This window comes from Rhinatrema bivittatum, chromosome 3 (assembly GCF_901001135.1).
Source record: "Rhinatrema bivittatum chromosome 3, aRhiBiv1.1, whole genome shotgun sequence".
Lineage (NCBI taxonomy): Eukaryota > Metazoa > Chordata > Amphibia > Gymnophiona > Rhinatrematidae > Rhinatrema > Rhinatrema bivittatum.
This window is the reverse complement of record NC_042617.1, coordinates 569,254,878-569,268,478: the sequence shown is the minus strand read 5'-3', so window position 1 is coordinate 569,268,478 and position 13,601 is coordinate 569,254,878. Positions and strand designations below refer to the sequence as shown.

At 43.3% G+C, this 13,601-nt stretch overlaps 1 protein-coding gene across 2 annotated transcripts in view; it reads right to left on the bottom strand.

The window, feature by feature from the left end:
• Window positions 1–13,601, bottom strand: part of PLEKHG1 (pleckstrin homology and RhoGEF domain containing G1) — a 390,662-nt gene that overhangs the window by 13,298 nt on the left and 363,763 nt on the right. For both annotated transcript variants that reach the window (XM_029596546.1, XM_029596547.1), the window contains 2 exons: window positions 12,483–12,704; window positions 5,638–5,754 (listed from right to left, as the gene is read on the bottom strand). In XM_029596546.1, the coding sequence (XP_029452406.1) occupies window positions 5,638–5,754; window positions 12,483–12,704 (339 nt within the window). The remainder of the gene's footprint in view (window positions 1–5,637; window positions 5,755–12,482; window positions 12,705–13,601) is intronic.

Genomic DNA, 13,601 nt, shown 5'->3' with positions numbered 1-13,601 from the left:
ACTTACTCCATGATCCCTTGAATTCTGATACTGATTTTACCCCTGCAACTTTCATTGGGGAAACTATTCAATTCATCTATTACTCTTCTGAGAGAAAATGCTTCATTATGTATCTTCTGATGCATAATGAACCCTTGTTATACAACTTTATTTCAACGGAAAAAAACACCGGTTGCTCGTGAATGGTTTATAGTATTGAGGTATCTAAATGTTTTCATCATATCTCACATTGTTTGTCATCTCCTACAGATCTTTCAATCTCACCACATATGCCTTATCATAATAGACTGCATCATTTTGTTAGTCCCCTTCTGAATTGCCTCTACTTAAGTCTGCATGCATATAGAGATATGGCGTCCAGAAATGAACATTCCTGATAAAGTCTCAGCAATGGTTTGCACAAAAGTGTTCAATATCACACTGGAGCACCAGTTGCACTCTACACATACAGTACACACACTAGAAGTGCAAGAATGAGTCTTTTCTGGTCAAAAGTTCAAAAAGAAATGTTCTTTATTTTTATTGCGGCTACTCCTCTTAATTACGCACAAACTTGTGCAGCGAAACCCCCAACACGGACCTGTGTTTCGCCAGTCCGGCTGCTTCGGGGGGGGGGGAAACAATTTTAACAACAAAAGTCTGAAATAAAAAAGTACATATCAAGACCAGAAATCAACAATGTGGGAAACCAAAGCAGATGTAGACCAAGCAATAACATCGTATATAGCAACGTATCTGTATCAGTATAGTCATAGATTTATGTGTACATTTTATATCAGGAGCGCGCTCAAGCAGACTATAGGTAGGGATTTAAATGCTATGCTTTTGGCGTGAAACACACGCACCAATGGCTGAACCAGCTATATTAACCAATCAACGTTGCTGAAGGCATGACGTCAGTATACTTGTCAGAGAAAGTGACTCCACTTGAGCTCAGCATTGAGCCCATACGGGGAGACAGAAATGTCACATATCATAGCAGACCTATATTTCTTTGTTATTAACATCGTCACTCCCCCCGCAAGAGGAGGGTATTTCCCCCCATGCTTCTGAGGCGCGAGCAAAAATGGATTTTCCTTTTGAATACAGTCTCCCCGTATGGGCTCAATGCTGAGCTCGAGTGGAGTCACTTTCTCTGACAAGTATACTGACGTCATGCCTTCGGCAACGTTGATTGGTTAATGTAGCTGGTTCAGCCATTGGTGTGTGTGTTTCGCGCCAAAAGCATAGCATTTAAATACCTACCTTTAGTCTGCTTGAGCGCGCTCCTGATGAAAAACGTACACATAAATCTATGACGATACTGATACAGGTACGTTGCTATATACAATGTTATTGCTTGGTCTACATCTGCTTTGGTTTCCCACATTGCTGATTTCTGGTCTTGATATGTTCTTGTTTATTTCAGACTTTTGTTGTTAAAATTGTTTTCCCCCCGAAGCAGCCGGACTGGCGAAGCATTTCAGTGGCTTTCCCCACTGCTCTGAGACACTTCCTGACCAAGAAATGTCATTGCATATAATCACTTCCAGATTTTCATCTGTATGGTGGTTTTTAGTACCCTAGTTCCACCCCATTGCTCATCCCGTACTTCATTTCAAACAAAATTCCGTGGGACTGATATTCAGTGTCTCTTAGCCAGATAAGTTCTAACTTATTTGGCTAAGTGGTGGTGTCTGAATATCCAGCCACATTCAGCAGACGTCACATAGGTGGATAACGACTTATATGGCTAAGTAGTTATCTGGCTAAGTGGTGGGTGGGATGGGGGCATAATGGGCAGGAGCTACTTATGCAGCTAACTTAGCCAGATAACTATAAATATCTACATGCCTACTTATCTGACTAACCCCTAGATTCATCAAAATGCTATAATTTCGCATGGATAATGCCTGTGATAAAAAGGGGATGTGGTTATGATATATATATATTTTGTTTTTAGAATAGAACCCTGGTAGAGTCCATCAAGCTAGGACGAGAGAATATTGTAGAAATCTCATCTTTGTGTGACTTTACTCACGCCAAATGATGTCAAATTTTCGCTGAAGTCTACTGTGCTGTTCGTATGTCTCACTGTATATAAAATTGGCCCCAAAACCCTACACCACCACCTCACCTCGAGTTACTAACTGGCCCCTAACACCACCACCAAAACCTCACCTCAAGTTACTAGCTGGCCCCTCATTTTCATTAATCCCGCCCAAATTCCTCCCCAATCCCGCCCCTTTGACAAATTTGCATTTGTGCCAAGCGCTCCCATAACGATCGCATGTGTCATGGCGTTAATGCATTTTGATGAATGACCCTGTAAGTCAGCTGCATAAATCAGCTGCGGCTGCACCACTGAATATCCCAGTAAAATCAAGCAGATATGTTTTTCTGGCTAACTTCCCAAGCTGGCTCTGTCTTGAATATGGACTTCTGTATTTTTTTGCATTAAATGTTAGCTGCCACACTCTAATAGCTCGCTCGTTTCACACAGTTTAATCTCATCAGAAATTCAAGCATACCCCAGTGCTAGCACAGAATTTTGTCAGTGTGGCACAAGGCTGGTGAACATACATGTTGAGAATGCAATGAACAAAGTTTGTAATCAGTTGGGATAACCTTCTCTTCAAAGACCTCAACGCTCACACGCCATCCTCTCAATTTCCAGAAATGCTTGGCAAGATTAACCATTTCTTAACCCAGGTTTTCCCTCTAGCAATTACACTGGTTAATCTTCTAATCCTTAGTAATACAATAATGGGTTACTGTAGCTATCCTTGTGTGAATATCAATTCTTAGACACATTTCAGCATTATCCCATTTAAAGGTAATATTTTTGCATGGAGATCATTTACAAGCAGATGTGTAAGTTGCTCTCAGTCCTTGTTAGATGAATTATAGTTTCCATTTGCATTGAGAGGATGGCAAATGGTTTGAATCAATGTACACTGCCTTTAGCTCTTCCTACCAGTCAGTTCTCTATTGGTGATTTGTGAACTCTCTTAGGAGTTCAGATTGAATGAAGTCTGCTCTAGTTTCGAAACAGCAACCATGAGCATGACAGCATTGTTTGCTCAATTTACACTAAGTCTGATGTCCTCTCAATATCTAAGGGGGTCATTTATCAAAATGCGATAAGCCCTTAACGCATGCGAAAACGCCTTATCGCATGCGCGAAAAGCCCTTAACGCATGCGATAAGCCATTAACGCATGCGAAAACGTGTTTAACGCATGCGATCGCACCATATCGTATGGTGCGATGCAAATTCAGAAAATAGGAGGAGTTAGGGGCGGAGAGTGGGCTGGGTTAGCCTGTTTGCGAAGAGCTATCGCACAGCCATAACGCCGATTTTAACAACACCTCTTTCAATTGCGTTAGGCTGTGTGATAGCTGCCGTGATCGTGAGGTAAGGTTTCCTCGCCATTTGCGATGTCTCCCATAAGTCCTATTTCAGGTGAATTGATGGGTCCAGAGCCTTGGGGAGAGCGAGAGAGAGAGTGAGAGAGAGAGAGACTGGCCACAATATCATGGCCCATAGGTTGAGGTTCTCTCAACCTAGCTTGATGGACTCTCTACCTGGGTAACATCAAGCTAGGTTGAGAGAACAATGCCCAAATCTCATCTTGGAGTGAGTTTCCTCACTCCGAAGGCCAGCAAATCTTCACAAGAGACCACTGTTCTGTTCGTAGGTGTCATGTAGCATGTCAAAGTGGCCCCTAACCCCTTACACTCTTACCTAAACCCCACCTCGAGTTACTAGGTGGGCCTACCATAGGGATACCAATACCTACCTATGGGCCATGATATTGTGGCCAGTGTCTGTCTCTGTCTCTCTCTCTCTCCTGTGTGTCTAGGACCATTAACAATGGTCCCCTGGTGGTTGAATGACGGAAATACAACAGGTCTGGCAGTTATTGCAGAATCTGTAATGGTATCGCAATTTGTGCTAACTTAGCTCTTCGCACAGGTAATTAGCGCAAATTGCGATAAATGCTATATTAGCATAAAACATGCCCCTTTTGCTATCGCATGCAGTACTTACCGCATTTTGATAAATCCACCCCTAAATGACAAAAATCCATCCAACAAGGACTATGCATAGCAAATATCAAATTGTAAGTGATCTTCATGGAAAAAAAAGTTTTCCTTGAAACAGGCATCATGCCAAAACATGTCTCAGAACTGATATTTCACACTTAGATAAATACAAAAAATATTTATGCTGCTTTGACACAAGTGCCTGAGAAATCACAGGCATTCATGGACATATGAACTGTAAATATACATAATGTATATGTAAGAATCAATGAATCGCCCAGTCCACATTTGCATTTTACTGTTAATTATATATCAGCATTGGGACAAAATCAGTATATAATTTTATAAATAAATGACTTGTAAATAAACCTGTAGTGCATTTATGTTGGGTGCACACCGTCAACCTCATATTAAAAATTAGTTTTCAATACAGTGTCAAGAATTCATGCATACCTTTAAGTCTATACAATCAAGAATTTTCAAACACAAGGTACCTGCATACACTGTACTGGAAAATTGTTTTATGTTATATTATGGGACTAGAAGTAGAGATGTGCATAATTCATCGGGGGCCCTGAACCCCAAAACGAATTTTCCCCAAACTTCAGGGAAATTGCGTTCTTCGGGTTTGTACGGGGGAGAGGGACACATTTTATTTTTTTAAATAAAAAAACCACCCCAAGCATTAAAATTTACTATAATACAAACCCCCCCACATCCGATCCCTCCCCAAGACTTACTAACATCCCTGGTGGTCCAGCAGGGTCCCGTGAGCATTTGCTCCCTCCGTGCCGTCGGGCTGTCCGGCCTACCTCGCATCAAAATGGCGTCGATAGCCTTTGACCTACTATGTCACAGGGGTTACCGGTGCCATTGGTCAGCCCCTGTCACATGGCCATCGGCGCCATCTTGTGCTCCTACCATGTGATAGGGGCTGACCAATGGCACCGGTAGCCCCTGTGACATAGTAAGGGCAAAGGCTATCGGCGCCATTTTGATTACTGGCAGCTAAGGCCCGATTTCAGGAGATCGCTCCCGGACCCCCGCTGGACCACCAGGGACTTTTGGCAAGTCTTGTGGGGGACAGGAGACTTGCCAAAAGTCCCTGGTGGTCCAGAGGGAGTCCAGGAGCGATCTCGCCGTCGGCTGCCAGTAATCAAAATGGCGGCGATAGCCTTTGCCCTTACTATGTCACAGGAGCTACAGGTGCCATTGGTCAGTCCCTGTCACATGGTAGGAGCACAAGATGGCGCCGGTCATCCATTGCTCCTACCGTGTCACGCCGCCTCCTGACACGCCCCCTAGCAAAGCCCCGGGACTTACGCGCGCTGCCTAGCCTATGCAAAATAGGCTCGGTGCGCGCAGGGGGTGGGTTTTAAAGGGTTACACGCATAACTTATGCGCGTAACCCTTTTAAAATCTACCCCACTGTATTTACCAGCTATTAGCTTCCCGTAGTGCTATGTGATTATGCTATGTCCTGGTCTATAATAAAAAAATAAAAAAAGAGGTAACATCTTTCATGACCAATGGGGCAATTCAGTGGAACCTATAGCTTAGAAACTGTTGCTTTGCCATTTGCTATACTAACCAATTCTTCTTTCCATACCTGAGTCTGACAGGTGCCAAGATTAATACTTCTGCGCTTTTCCACATTCTCAGCAGCTTGGCTATTGAGTCTTTTCCTACCACCTTTTATCTTATGCAGAGAATTCAGCTTCATACCCTATGATAAAATAAAAACAAACAATGGGTTAATTACCATTTAGAACAGTTTAGGGCACAGAAGCCTAACAGAGGTATTAAACTCCAATCAATATTCAAAAAGAACAACCACAAGACCACAACATTGGTAAGATTTAAGCAAAATATAAACCATCCAAAAGAGGATTCATTACTTTGACTGACGTGCACTGTAATAGCTGCATGGCTTTCATTTGCTAATGTATTCACAAGACTACGTCCCAAAACAATAGCCTGGAAGACCTTGAAATACCATTATGTAAACATTTCTAAAGCAGTGGGGGAAACATTTAGTAGCTAGTGAAAGACCAAAATGATATAATAATCACAAAAATTATACTGCCTCTGAAACAGCTAAAATCTCTCACGCTAGGAACCTCTGCAAATTAAATAATGTATTTATTTATTTATTTTGGATTCTTATATACCGACATTCTTGTATGATATACAAATCATGTCGGTTTACAATACAACAGAACAATCGCAGCAGAGGCGTTACACTGAAACATAAAAACATAGCGTCTAATAACATAGAATATAATACAACCGAACAATCGCTGCCAAGGCGTAACATGAACCCTTAGTGTCTAAAAGAATATAAATATGCAAACATATGTACAAATGCTAATGTAGCATAAGGGGGGTCCTAAAGAATCATGATATATTTAAACAATGTACATATTATGCTATACCTGTATACTGCCTTCCTCAAATAGAATTGTGTTTCCATTATATGATACTTAGCAAGAAGAACCTTGGAAACTGCGATCACCGATTTTTCAACATCAAGTAATAAAACTAATTAAATATCTCTACATAATTTCTTATATGCTGAGCTCTCCTCAAAATATAGCACCAAGTTAATGCAGTTTCAGAGAAGTACTTGTGAACAAAACACTGCTTGTGAATTAGCATGAAAATAGCTTTACATTCATTTTTTTTGGGGGGGGGGGGGGGCGGGGCTGTGTGTGTGTGTGTGTGTGTGTAATTCAACCTAAACCGTTACCTTGCACATCAGAATCCAATGTCTAGTTACTGGGCACTTCTCTGTTGGGTGTCTAAGAGTACGTTAGAACTCAAGTTTTTAAAAATTCTCCCCACTCCCTGGTGTTCTTTTGAAAGAGCAAGCAATGGGACGGCCTTGTGGCACAGACATAGTGCTGCACGTTGTAGCACGGGATGATAAAGAGTTCGAGCCTCCTGTCATGCTGCAGAGAGGACACAGATGCTCAAGGGAGGAAAATGGTCGTGCCACTGCGGCAACAACTTGCTGGCTTGTGAGGTGCAAGAAGGGTGCCAGTATCTGCTGGGCACTGGATCTGGAGAAAGGGTGTTATTTAAAATAAGCAAGCAAATACATAATAAAATCTCTATAATAAAGATATGCCTATATATTTATATCAATACATATACACAATAAATAAAAACATCAATAAAAAATACAAATAAGGCAAACCTGAGATTTAAAATCAGGCAGGCAAAGGGGGTAGGAGAAGGCCAAAGTCAGGATTTGATGCCAGCCTTGGGCCACTGCTGCTTAAATAACAAAAAAGTAATCCTAGATACTTGTTTTCTATGCCCACCCTTGTCTAAGGGGTACACACTAGATTTTATAAAATCCACATCCGCACTCCCCTCCCCCCCAAAACATAAGACAAAACCCCCAACTTTATTTCCCAATCAATGACCGGAAGTACCCAGAAGCAATCCTGTTATTTTTTAGGCAATTTAGCAATTAAAAAACTTTTCCAAGTTCAGGTGGGTTAAAGCTTCTTACCAGCACACTTGACCGTGAATCCTGAGGCCCTGACAAGCTCAATGCAGCAGGAAAAAAAAAAAAGGAAAATGCCACTGGAATCGGTAAGGGGAATCTATGGATTGGCTCTCTTTTCTGATCCAGTCATTATATAAAGAAGAGAGCTTTAGGGTTTGGTTTTAGAAACTGGGTTACATTTTGGGGAAGGGGAGCCTATTCCGAAAGGATGGGCACCATCTTAACAAGAGCCGAACCAGGCTGACGGTGCTAACATTTAAAAAAGAGAAAGAGCAACTTTTAAACTACAACGTGGGGTAAAGCCAAGAGTCACTCAACAGCACATGGATCTGAGGGAGATCTTCAAAGGATCCTAAATCAATAGGTGAGTTAGGCAATACATACATGGCCCATTTGCCTATAAGTAAAGAACAGATTAACTTAAGAGATTCCAAATGATCCCTGTCAACTGCTAAGAAAGTTGTTTATACTAATAAAAAAAAAAGTTACCTTGAAATATCTGTATGCTAATGCTAGAAGTCTAAAAAATAAGATGGGAGAATCAGAATGTATAGCATTGAATGAAAAGGTAGACAATTGCCATCTCAGAGACCTGGAAGAAGGAAGATAACCAGTGCTAAGATAGACAGTGCTATACCAGGGTATAAATTATACTGCAACGAGATAGACTTGATCAACTTGATGGGGGGGGGATGGAAGGGGTGTCAGGCATAGAGTTCAACAGGATAAAGATCCTGCAGGAGATTTTAAGGTGAATTTTAAAAGCGATGCACGAGCAAAAAGTCACAGACGTGCACACAAACAGTGCTCACGCACACCAGGGCTATTTTATAAACCTCGCACGTAAACAGTGACGCACAAATATCTTTGATGGCATAAAAAAAGGGGCGGAATGGGGTGGGACCAACATTTACTTGCATAAATCCCGATTTTATAACCTGCCCACGCAGCACGCTTGTAGGGCTGTTACCTGTGCGTCTTTACTTCTGCTCTTTTCCATGACTGGGTGAGGAATCTGGGTAAACTGGGGGGAATGCAGGGTGAAGAACCAGAGGGGTCTGGATGTCCTAGAGAAGGATTGGGCAAGTTGGTGGACTAATTGGTAAAACTGGGAATTTTTACTGGTTCCTTTACCAGTTCATCGCGATGGCATGGGGGTCGCGACCATGTGCACCTGGGACACCTTACACAGCAACTGAAACGAGGACTTGGTGAAAACAGGCCGCAGCTTTATTATACAAACAAGGTTACAATGAAGTCCTAAGCAAACCGAGTACTACCCAGCGCATCATCTCTGGACTCGGGGGCACGCCGCTGCCAAGCAAAGCCCTGTCCTGGCGAGAGGGGCTCATTTCTTATGGGCAGTCTGGTCAGCCCACCACACACAAGAAAGGCAACTGCCCCCCTTGGATGGGACATCCAGTCTGCCATCAACTCAAGGCCATCCAGCCCTGACAACAGACTAGGTACAGCGTTTCGGTAACACCGACAGGAAACAAACTCCCATCTCCCGGCTCGGATATCCCTGCCCCAAAGCTGCAACAATGCAAGTACAGAATATCAGAAACGACTTCATAATACACAATGCTGGCTAAGCTACTAACTGAAGTGGCTAGGAGGGAGGGGGAGATTGAGGCAGCAATTTGCAGGTGCAGGGCGCAGGAGCAAAAGAGGCAGATTAGGATCAACATCCCGCAGTCCAGCTTCCCCACTCAGCAGGATCTGCCCCGTAGCCCGCCCACCCACCCGTGGGGACAGCCAGGTGCCTCCCCAAATCGCCCTGTCCCTCCCCGTACCGGCCCCGATTGGCTCTTCCTTCCTCTCTTTGCCTCCCTCGCGCTCCCCAGCATCACAGCGCCGGCACATGATGATGTCACCGAGGGGGGACCTAGAACCGCGGCTTGACACCCGATGTCACATCACCACGCGATAAGCATGCATGGCCATCGCCTCCTCCACCGGCTCTGAGCGCGGTGACAATTTATATGCGGCGTCTGTGCACCGGCCCAGTGCACTCTTAAAATGTGCTCGCTTGTGTGTGTAGAAGCCAACAAAGTCCTTAAGGAAATTATGCAAATAATGTTTCCTCATGTAACTGCACACATATGCACACTAGGCATATTTTATATAATGCACACGCAACTTGAGCAGACGGCATAAAATTCTAGCGCATGCGTGCCTGTGCCCACATATGCACGTATACGGGCACGCATGCGCTGGTTTTAAAGTTACTGTCCCTACACACAGTAGCATATTTTTGGGTGGAAATTTCATGTGTGATGGGGGAAAGCTAGCAGTATACTACTAACTGTCCACCTGGCCAAAATGAATAGACAGATGATGAAATGCTAATGGAAATTAAGGAAGTTAAGTTTGGCAACACAGTAAAATGAGGATATTTCAATTACCCTACTATTGACTGGGTAAATGTCACATCAGGACATGCTACAGAGGTAAAGTTTCTAAATGAAATAAATGACTGCTTCATGGAGCTGTTGATTTTGGAACCAAGTCATTTTAGACTTAATTCTTTGTGGAACGCAAGATCTGTTGCGAGAGGTAACGGTTATGAAACTGCTTAGGAGCAGTATAATGCGATCAAATTAGAGTTAATGACTGGAGAGAGTACATTAAGTAAATCTATTGCTCTAGCATTTAACTTTCATAAGGGAAAATGACAAAAAGAGGTAAACAGGAAAAAAACCCCCAAAAGAGGTAGCTACAACAGCTAAAGAATTCATCAGTCAAGGACAATGCAGTACTTAGAAAACTATGGATCAGATCTTTGTGTGTTTATGGGGAAAAGTATCTGGTTCCAAGATCCTTCTTCAAGAAGCTTTCAATAAGACATCTCCAGCTCTGGCAATTCAGCAGGCAGGTGCATTCGTTTGAAATGAAATAGGAAATGAAACAACATTTCCTATTTTGTTTTATAATGTTTTCAAAGTGAAACAAAAGAAAAACCAACAAGATTTTGTTGGTTTTAATTAAATTTTGTTTTCAAAAGAGAACAGGAAAAACCCCTCAGGCCATCCGCCGACAACTGCCAGAGCCAGGAACCATGAGGGGTCCTTCTGACATGGCCAGCCCCAGGCATAGGCCTGGTGCCAGGGCTTGTCCTGAGGCCTGGTTCTATTGCAAAGGCCTTGGCCTACACCCAGGCCTGATGCCGGAGTCCAGACACCAAGGCCCAGAGACCAGGTGCTAGGCCTCTAGACGTCCTCTTTTGTCTGATGTCCTCTTGAAACGAAGCCCTCTGCTTGAGGACACACCAGAATGATGTCACGCCGATGCCTTCCCTCCTGAGTGCAGGCTGCTATTTTGATGGAGGAAGAGTCTATCACAAGGATCTCAGCACTTCAAAACCCTATGATGACAATAGGTGGTGGAAAAATGGGAACACAGGAATGACGTGATAAGGACCAAAGCCACCACCTGGGGTTACTGCCGCTTCTCGGAAATATGTGATCCAGTTGCAACACTCTGTCAATCCCAGCTGATTATCTTGAGACCCAAGAGATAGGACATTCATAGAAGACCATCATCCTCAACCGTGAAGAATTACCAATAATGTGGTCGTCTTCCTTTGAATAACAGCTTAGATGAGTACACTATCAAGAACAGACAGGATGACATCAATACGCTTGATGTTTTACTTACTGATTGCATACATTATTTTCTGACAGAGGGTCTCTAAGAGTTTAGTTACAGTAAGGAGCGCTTTGTGCTGGAACCGCTATGGGATTCCTGCTCCAGGACTGAAGACCAGTGAGCCCATTAACGCCCTGAATGTGGCAAGCACCTGTGACAGGCTTGGCTGTGTGAGACGATTGAAGGCTAGAAGAATCCTAAGTGTTTGAACTCTGCCCCTTTGGGAAAGGTCACTTCGCTGGCTGGACTCATAGGAGTGGGGCTGGAGACCAGCGAGCACATTTCTCTCAGGAGTGTGGCAAGCACCTGTGACAGCAGGACACCCGTCTGGGAAGACTTCTGAACAGGAAAGTATTTTCTCTTTTGTGAGAAGGCTTTTTTGAGCCACCCTTCCTCACTGGAAGCCAGGCTGGATTTGCAGGCTTCTGCACTGGAGACTTTTCAACCAGAGGAGTTATCCTTTACAGGACATCTAATAGGACCAAGTAAGATCAAGGAGACCCCCATCTGAACCTCCACCCAAGGGACCAGGATACAGGACTGGGTGATCGGGAAGATGCTGGAGCCTCAGATGGGATTTTTGCTATGACAGAAGAGGATCCCCTGACATAGGAATCTTGGGCAAGCCACTGGGAGAACTTTTAGTGCACAGTTCCCATGACCATTGGAAGCTCTACCAGTTTGTTGAAGAAATGGACACCTACCCAGCATGAAGGACCCTAACTGTACAAGGAAATACCTTTAACTGCACACTCATTTCAAAATGGACTTTTATTTACCTTTAAATAATTACTTAACACTAGTGCCTGGTCCTGCCTGGTTTTTTTTTCAGCAGCTCCCTCCAGAAGTTGTCACAAGTACCATCACACATACAGGATCACACGCCACTGTCTGGACCACGGACGAGATTCTCCTCTCCATAAAAAAAAAATCCACCGCTGGGATAGAGAGCTCAGGACCTGGGAGGAATGCTAGAGGAAGCAGTCCCAGATGTGTGCCCTAAAGGAATGACCACTCCCAATAAAGGGGCTACATTCTTATTATCTTAGCAGCAGCAGCAGGTTTAATCCACCTGCTTTGGGCCATATTGCAATGGTGACTCCAGTGAAGGCGGGATGTTAGCCTCTCTTACTGCACAGCTTCTCGGTCTAACCCAAAGGGGAGAAGGGAACGTCTCCAGCTCATGGCTCATACCTTACACATTTGATCTCAGACGAAACATGGAAAGGCAAGCTCTTTTTGAAAAAAGAAAAAAAAAAAGTCAAGTTTGAGAGAAACAAATTAACCTGTTCAGACTCTTCCTCATCATCGGCATCAGTCTGTTCTAGTGTCCCGATCCGAAGACTTTCATCCAGATCACTGCTGTAGGCTGGTTCCAACGACTCCTGAGACTGGTTTGCCATTTTCCTGTGATCCAACACCCCTTTACGGATTTCTGAACTGAGGAGGGCTTCACCAGATGCTAGCTTGGCAGCCTGTGAGAGAAGAGCTCCTTCCATGCTGATCCGCTGTTCCAGAGAAAACAGAGAAGGGGACGTGTTGTCAATATTTACTCAGAGCAGCAGATGAAATGGGGTGTTTCTTGCAAAACAAAGGGGGCATTTTATTATAAAAATAATGTTTTTGTGCTACAGGACATACAAAGTACTGTACAGTGATGATAAGTATTCAGGTTCAACCAACTTACAATCCATGAAGGCACCCGAGCAATAGGTCACGAACGCGTCAGTGAGAGAAGTGGGATTTGAACTCTGATTTCCCTAGATCTCAGCGCATTTCTCCAACCATGAGGTCACACCTCACCTCCTGTTTAAAAGTTTCTGCCCCCTTAACCAAGGATGTTACACACAGAGAGCTGTACTTATTGTATCATCAAAGGAACCATTTAGAAGTTGTTGCACAGGAAAGGGGGAGTTTGGAACAGGTAAACAAGTAAATACCATAGGATCAAAAACAAAATAGAAACCAACATTTTTGGAAATTACATAGGAACAAATCAAATATTACACAAATCTTTTAAGACAATCAATTACGTATAAAGATGTTTATTTACATGTATTCCATGACAATCCAAGCTTACGGAATAAGCATGCTGTATTTAGTCCATAATCATATACTGCAATCAATCTTTTAAACGTCACACACACATTGGGGTGAATTTTCAAAACTTTACATGCATAAAAAAACCCCACATATATGAGCGTAAGTACTTGCGTGATCGTGTATTTTATAAAAGTAAAAAATATGCACATATTTTCACTTTCAGATGAATATACATGGTGACATTACATGGCGGGGCCAACATTCATGCACACACTAGTGGATTTTAAAAGCACTATGCACGCCAAAGCCAGAAGATACATTCAGCTCTTGGCCCGGCACGCAACGCGCAGATTTAAAAAAAA